The following is a 7,985-nucleotide window of genomic DNA, read 5'->3' on the forward strand; positions in this document are numbered from 1 at the left end:
GGATGTTTATTTAAAGTCATTTCAAAACTTTGAAAGGAAAGGGCTAGGGACAAAAGAAAAAGAGGTCTGCAACATTTAAGAAGCGTAAGGGCTAATGGGAGCAATAAGACCCTTGATAGGTTATTTCTCTGCTGCTGCTGAAATCAACCCATTTAAACCAGATTAGATTAGATTAAAGACAGGTTTATTGGGAAGATGCTCTCCAGCAAATGGGTGAGTTCACTGGTGCCAAGGACTGAGGACAAGGAAGTTGCCATGGGGAAAGGGAGGGATAAGAGAGAGAAAGGAGAGAGAAGAAGAAAAAAGGAGAGGGAGAGGAAGAGGAATGAGAAAGAGGGATGAGCGAGAGGGAGAGAACACATTTAAAAGTCTTGATAATGTATGGCTTAGCTAGCTTATCCATACTTACCCGCAAAGGCCTTGATTTGGAATGACAGAATAATGTTATTTAATCTGTCCGTAAAGGAGGATTATTTGTCACTATAAAGTAGCAGGACACACCACCCACAGTAGGCCCCTTTGAAATAAAGATTATTCTGAGACAAAGACACTTAAAAAGTGTCTTCTCACATTTTTACAATTTACTACAATGGTCAGCTTCTGATACAGATTATAGATCCCAAGAACTTCTTTGTGTCTTCATTTTTCTATATTTTAACATACAAGCAAAACTTACTAATTAAAAATTGTATGCTTCCATCCTGTTCATCTGCTGTTTTATGCCAATTTAATTGGGGTCTCACTGAGACCTTCAGAGGGTAAAGGGTAATTTTGCTTATCTTACACCAATATTAGGAAGGACACACAAGAATGAAATTCAGAAAGTTTGACACATTATTTTGAAGGAAAATAACACTTCTGGGGGATCATCTGAGATTTTCTTTGTTTGGGTTTTTGTTGTTTTGAGTCAGGGTTCATTGTGTAGTGCTGGCAAGCCTGAAACTCCTCCCACCCTCTTACTTCTGGTTCCTTAGAACTGTTGTTATAAGAATGAGCCAAAGAACCTCTGGTGGAATCACCATGCCGGACCTAAAGCTCTACTACAGAGCAATTGTGATAAAAACTGCATGGTACTGGTATAGTGACAGACANATAGACCAATGGAATAGAATTGAAGACCCAGAAATGACCCGCACACCTACGGTCACTTGATCTTCGACGAGGGAGCTAAAAACATCCAGTGGAAGAAAGACAGCATTTTCAACAAATGGTGCTGGCACAACTGGTTGTTAACATGTAGAAGAATGCGAATCGATCCATTCCTATCTCCTTGTACTAAGGTCAAGTCTAAGTGGATCAAGGAACTTCACATAAAACCAGAGACACTGAAACTTATAGAGGAGAAAGTGGGGAAAAGCCTTGAAGATATGGGCACAGGGGAAAAATTCTTGAATAGAACAGCAATGGCTTGTGCTGTAAGATGGAGAATTGACAAGTGGGACCTCATGAAACTACAAAGCTTCTGCAAGGCTAAAGACACCATCAATAAGACAAAAAAACCACCAACAGATTGGGAAAGGATCTTCACCTATCCTAAATCAGATAAGGGAATAATATCCAATATATATAAAGAACTCAAGAACGTGGACTCCAGAAAGTCAAATAACCCCATTAAAAAATGGGGCTCAGAACTGAACAAAGAATTCTCACCTGAGGAATACCGAATGGCAGAGAAACACCTGAAAAAATGTTCAACATCCTTAATCATCAGGGAAATGCAAATCAAAACAACCCTGAGATTCCACCTCACACCAGTCAGAATGGCTAAGATCAAAAATTCAGGTGACAGCAGATGCTGGCGAGGATGTGGAGAAAGAGGAACACTCCTCCATTGTTGGTGGGATTGCAAGCTTGTACAACCACTCTGGAAATCAGTCTGGCGGTTCCTCAGAAAATTGGACATAGTACTACCGGAGGATCCAGCAATACCTCTCCTGGGCATATATCCAGAAGATGTCCCAACCGGTAAAAAGGACACATGCTCCACTATGTTCATAGCAGCCCTATTTATAATAGCCAGAAGCTGGAAAGAACCCAGATGTCCCTCAACAGAGGAATGGATACAGAAATTATGGTACATTTACACAATGGAGTACTACTCAGCTATTAAAAAGAATGAATTTATGAAATTCCTAGCCAAATGGATGGACCTGGAGGGCATCATCTTGAGTGAAGTAACACAATCACAAAAGAACTCACACAATATGTATTCATTGATAAGTGGATATTAGCCCAAAACTTAGGATACCCAAGATATAAGATACAATTTGCTAAATGCATGAAACTCAAGAAGAATGAAGACCAAAGTGTGGACACTGTGCACCTTCTTAGAATTGGGAACAAAACACCCAGGGAAGGAGTTACAGAGACAAAGTTCGTAGCTGTGATGAAAGGATGGACCATTTAGAGACTGCTGTATCCAGGGATCCGTCCCATAATCAGCTTCTAAACGCTGACACCATTGCATACACTAGCAAGATTTTGCTGAAAGGACCCAAATATAGCTGTCTCTTGTGAGACGATGCCGGGGCCTAGCAAACACAGGAGTGGATGTTCACAGTCAGCTATTGGATGTATCACAGGGCTCCCAATGGAGAAGCTAGAGAAAGTACCCAAGGAGCTAAAGGGATCTGCAACCCTATTGTTGGAACAACATGATGTACTAACNAGAACCCCGGAGCTCTTGTCTCTAGCTGCATATGTATCGAAAGATGGCCTAATCGGCCATCATTGGAAAGAGAGGCCCATTGGACTTGCAAACTTTATATGCCCCAATATAGGGGAATGCCAGGGCCAAAAGAATACGAATAGGTGGATAGGGAAGTGGGGGGCGCTATGGGGGACTTTTGGGATAGCATTGGAAATGTAATTGAGGAAAATATGTAATAAAAATATTAAAAATCAAAAAAAAAAAAAAAGAATGAGCCAAAGATTGACTTTGGAAGTATTTTTAGATTCAAGATTATATCACTTGAGTAAATAATCTTCCTTTGCACAAGGGAGTGATAAATTTATTCTAGAATCACAGCTCATATCCACAAGCTATGTCTCTTATATAAAATGGCTTGATGGTTGCAGATAACCTATGCACATCCTCACAAACACTTAAAACTGTTCCTAGATTACATATATTTAAACCAATATAAATATGTTAGACTCTCTTAGTAGGAAATAACCACAAGAAAAAGAGCATGTATGGGGCTGGAGAGATGGCTCAGCGGTTAAGAGTTCTTCCAATGGTCCTGAGTTTAAATCCCAGCAATCACGTGGTGGCTCACAACCATCCATAATGAGATCTGATGCCCTCATCTGGTGTGTCTGAAGACAGCTACAGTGTACTTACATATAATAATAAATTAATCTTTAAAAAAAAAAGTATCAAGGTGTTTACTGTTTCAAAAAAAAAAAAAGAGTGTGTATGTTTGATATAGATAATGACACAGGCCTTCCACTCAATACATAGCTGAGACTGACCTGGAACTCTTGATCCTATAGCTTCTAGCTCCCAAGTCCCTAACACTGGGATTTCTAGAGTGTGGCTCTAGGCTCAACTATAATATGAACAGATTGTAAGAAAAAACATCTTTAACCCTGGTTGGTTGTCACCAAGATTGGGAAACAGTGGGTGAAGTTGCTAGGTTATGAAAATAGAGGCACACATCATATTTCCTGGTTTGGCTTCCCGTCTATCCTTCTATGAGCAAGTATGGTTCTTGCTTTCCAGAGAGGAGCCACAAGTTGGGTGTTTAGATTTGAAAGAGATTTCTGACCCCTACTATCTTGAAACCCAATTCAGCTTCCCCTTTTCTCGGATTCTTAATTTGTAAGTTTTAGGGAAATCACAATTAGACTGCTGAAGAATTACTTCCAATATTTAGTTATATATGCAAATTCGCGGGCCACCATAAGAATTTTTATTCAGGCGTTCCTTTAAAACAGGTTACCAGTTTACCTGCAAACGCAAGGTTCTTCAAGATCGCAGAGTCTAGAAACCCCCTCAACAGGAATCACCTGAGACGGGAGTGCTTTGCCCACGACAAAAATGGCTCCGCGTCGACGTCTCACGAGCCTGCACGGAACATCCGCCCTTCTCTCGTCACATGACCAGAAACCTACTTCCGCTACGGCTCCTGGAAGGGGCCAGTCCTGGACGTTCTCGCGTCTGTCCCGGCCCGTCGCGGCCGCTCCGCCGCTTCTTTGCCCGGGCGCCTCGGTGCGCTCGGTCAACGGCCTCTGCGAGCGCTCACCCGAGTGCCCCGGAGCCGGCGGGCGGCGACCCTCTCTCCGGGGACTCTCCAGCAGGCCCAGGGTGAGTGCTCTAGTCTCCCCAAGCAGGACTCCGGGCCTTGCGCCGCGGCAGTGACACCCCCCTCCGGGCTGGGCGGAGCGGCCCCGGCCTTGGCCCGTCCTCAGGGCCCTGCCCTGTAAATATTTGGCGCCGACTTCTTCACCGTTTCTACCTCCGCATCTTGTTCTGTGGAACAAAAATCGAATTTTACTGACAAAACGAAAAACACCTATTAGTTTGGGGTTAGGAAACGGAAGGAAGCCTGTGAGCTTGGATCTGGGCTTTTTCGGGCATCTCTTCCACGGGCCGCAGTTTGACCTTGAGTCTGTCGCGTTTAAAAGTAACTCTTTGTTTTGTGTAAAATCCGTATAACTAGAGAAAGGCCTTTGGGAGGCCCGGGGCTGGCCATAGCATCCTTGCTCGCTGGATGCGTTGTGGGCTATACCCCCGCACCCCACGCTAAGCTGGGGTCCAGGTCCCTCATAGCCCCTGACCTCCATTTGCTAAAAACTTGTCATTGCAAAACAAACAAGCAAACAAAAACAAGAAAGAAAAACAAACAAACCAGCGTCCCAGTCCCACTAGCTCAGGAGCAGGGCGCATTCTCTGGGAAGAGCAGCGCTGTCTCTGAGTTGGTGGTGCTCTCTAATTCCTGAAGACTAAAGCTTGTGCCCAATAATGCTAAGCAGGCCTCCCTCGGGGAGCCAGTGAATGGGGATGCCCTTTTTCCCAGGTGAGAAAAATTCCTTTCTCCCTCAGTCGCTTTGGCTACTAATGAGATTCCCCAAAGTAAAACCTTTAGGGAAAGTAGGACCATTGAGCCCTATTTAGTATTCTGAGCGTGCAACTAGATTGTTTGAGGAGGTGTGTGTGTGTGTGTGTTTATATGTGGAGAACGGGTTGTCTAATTTTTGGTTTCGAGGACCTGTGAATTGAGATAGCTCCTCAGTGGTGTCTCTTGAGTATACGCTTTTATACTGAACTACGGAAAGGAACTGTGTTAGCTCCCTTCCTGTCTGATAGGGCTGCCTCATTTTAGATTTACAAAGTTTCTTCTGTTACTCTCTCCTTGCTCTTGTGACATTTTTGTTGTTAATAGATACGGGGGGGGGGGGTCTCTTTAGTAGGTCTTTGAGTTGTTTATATAATTCTAGATGTGAGCCCCCTGCCATATGACTACCCAACAAAGATCCCGTAGAATCTCTCTACTCTTAATTTCTACAGAAAGTTTGTATGTTACGTGATGCCAGTTCTTGCTGGTGTTTCCTCAGCCTCTCAGAGCCCTTTGCAGAAAGTCCTTGCCAATGCCTGTGCATCTTCAAGGTTTTGCCTGTTTTTCTCTAGCAGACTCAGAGTTTCAGCAGTTCTTAGATTAGACCTTTGATTCACTGAGACTTAATTTTTTTTAATAGTTTTTGTTTTGTTACATATGTTTATATGCGTACAGCAAGTTTATGGTTCAAAGGTAGTGAAAATTAATTAATTAAGGGTAAATATTCCCTTAAAAATAGATTTGTGTTTTTAAAAATGAAAGCCAACCTAAAGAAGAAATCGAGTGTAATGTACAGGACCCTGATGAAATTGGAAAACATTGCGGATGTTTGGGTGTGGCCTAGAAAGTGGAGCTGTGGTATCAGATAGGAGTCTGAGGGAGATTTATCTCAAGGTATACAACAAGCATGTAATGACAAAAAATGTGGGATTAAAACCTTAGCCCCAAATTAAGTTTATTTGTTACCAAAGAATACCCAAAGTATATACCATAGTTTTAATGAGAAAGAAAAAATAATTAGGTCCTCCTCTGTTTTATTGAAACATACAATCTAAAAACTGAGGCAGCAGTATTGTCTTAATACAGTCCTCCTTTTGTGGTAACCAACTATAAAATTATTACTGTTGTTATTCATAACTGCAATTTTGCTATGGTCATGAATTGTAAATATCACAAAAGTGTCCAACCACTGTGGTAGTCACTCAACAACCATAGGGGTCGAGACCCGCAGGTTGAGAGCTGCTGCCTTACATGGTGACTAGTCTGTTCTAAGACATTAAAATTTGGTACTTTTGAAGTTCTTTGTTTATTAGTGTAAAGTTGTATATCTTTGTGGCTTTTATTTAAAGATTTTCTAGCTAAGTCCCTAGCAATGGTATCATCTAGTTTCTCAGTCACTGTTCTTCTCCCTCAGGGATAAAAGTGGCTCCCAACCTAGCACATGTGCATCGGAGCAATTTAAGGAGTTAATATGAAGCACAGAAGCAGATAGTGCCAAATAGCAAGCCTGTTGTTTCACATTTGTAAGTAAAATTTTCTCTTTGTCTCTGTTTTCTTAGTCTTTAAGCCATGTATGTGTCAGTTCCTTAAAAAGCAGACATTTGGGCAAAAAGAATGAAATAAACTAGTTGAGAGTCATAGTCCAACTATGCTTAGCGCACTAAGCAGTCCCCAAGGAGTATACTCGTAAGGTATAGAGTATGTTTCTGGTTTTGTTTGTTTGTTTGTTTTTTAAATCGATGATGAAGACATCTATATTGCTTTAACCTTAGTTTACAGAATACCTCTGTGTCTCAGCACAGTGGCATTTGTACTGTGTGTGGTGCTGTATTGCTCTTGACTTAGAATATGCTTCTCTGGGAATTTAGTGTAATTTGGCCTCCTTTTCAGGAAACCATCACTTACACATCAAATTTTTAGGCAACCTCAAATCCGTTTCCTTTTACCCTTGTATTTTCGTGGTGATTTTTATAACCTATTGGAATATGGCTAAAGGTGTCTCCTGGCAGCCATCCTTCTCCCCATCTGACAGCACATTTGTTTATGTAATGATGGAACTTTCATTTACCCTGATTGCAAAATCATGAAATGGGACTGTCCTTCAAGCTGTCTTTCTGACTAAGAGGTACCGTGGAGTGACAGTTGAAACATTTAAATATGGTTTCTCAAACGGAGCCATTTTAAGTCAATCACTACCTTTATTCATAGTTCTCTTATGCAATGATTGTTGAAATACTGATTTTTATTCTTTCTTTTTTACAGCTGGAAAAGCAGTGCCCGTGTTGTTATGTACACCTCCAAAAACAGTTGAGCTCTGTAGGGAAGTGTGTGTAAAGTAAACACCAGCAGGGTAGCAGTGTCCGTAGCTATTGTAGACGTGTGTCTGCTCTGTTAAAATGAGTATGAAAACGGGCAGTGAGACATCACTAGGAAGGTCAGTGACTTTTTTTTCAGTTGAGCTGGTATCATAGGTTTGACAGACAGCTTCAAAGCTGCTTGCCATAAGCTAGCCTACTTTTTAATGCTTTTCTTAGCATTTTTTTTATTTGGGGGCAATCATGCTTTCAACTACATCTCCCTGGAGTCATGGATCCCTCTCCAATTTAGAAGCTCACTCAGTGCATTGTACTAATTTTTCCCTCAAAAGATATTTGATGCTTCTCAAAACTATGTGTATAGTAAATACAAAATTAAATATGGGTTAAGAATGTGAACATTTAACCACATAAAATGAATGTGTACATTAAGGGCTTATTGATATAATCCATGTATTTGGTATTCATTGGATCGCCATCAAATTCATGTTCAATAAGAAGTTTTGATTTGCGGGCCGGGCGTGGTGGCGCACGCCTTTAATCCCAGCACTCGGGAGGCAGAGGCAGGCGGATTTCTGAGTTCGAGGCCAGCCTGGTCTACAAAGTGAGT

General features: G+C 41.7%; 1 protein-coding gene across 22 annotated transcripts in view; it reads left to right on the plus strand.

Moving 5' to 3' along the window:
* Nucleotides 1-4,114: 4,114 nt before the first annotated feature.
* Nucleotides 4,115-7,985, plus strand: part of Mff (mitochondrial fission factor) — a 27,621-nt gene continuing 23,750 nt past the window's right edge. For 9 of the 22 annotated variants that reach the window (XM_021155909.2, XM_029474070.1, XM_021155926.2 and 6 more), the window contains exons 1-3: nt 4,153-4,309; nt 6,475-6,583; nt 7,323-7,494. In XM_021155909.2, coding sequence (XP_021011568.1) covers nt 7,457-7,494 — 38 coding nt within the window. In that variant the 5' untranslated portion in view covers nt 4,153-4,309; nt 6,475-6,583; nt 7,323-7,456. Of the gene's footprint in view, nt 4,310-6,474; nt 6,584-7,322; nt 7,495-7,985 lie in introns of all 22 variants that reach the window. The other 13 variants (XM_021155894.2, XM_029474044.1, XM_021155962.2 and 10 more) reach the window with 4 other exon arrangements.

Source organism: Mus caroli, chromosome 1 (assembly GCF_900094665.2).
Source record: "Mus caroli chromosome 1, CAROLI_EIJ_v1.1, whole genome shotgun sequence".
Taxonomy (NCBI): domain Eukaryota; kingdom Metazoa; phylum Chordata; class Mammalia; order Rodentia; family Muridae; genus Mus; species Mus caroli.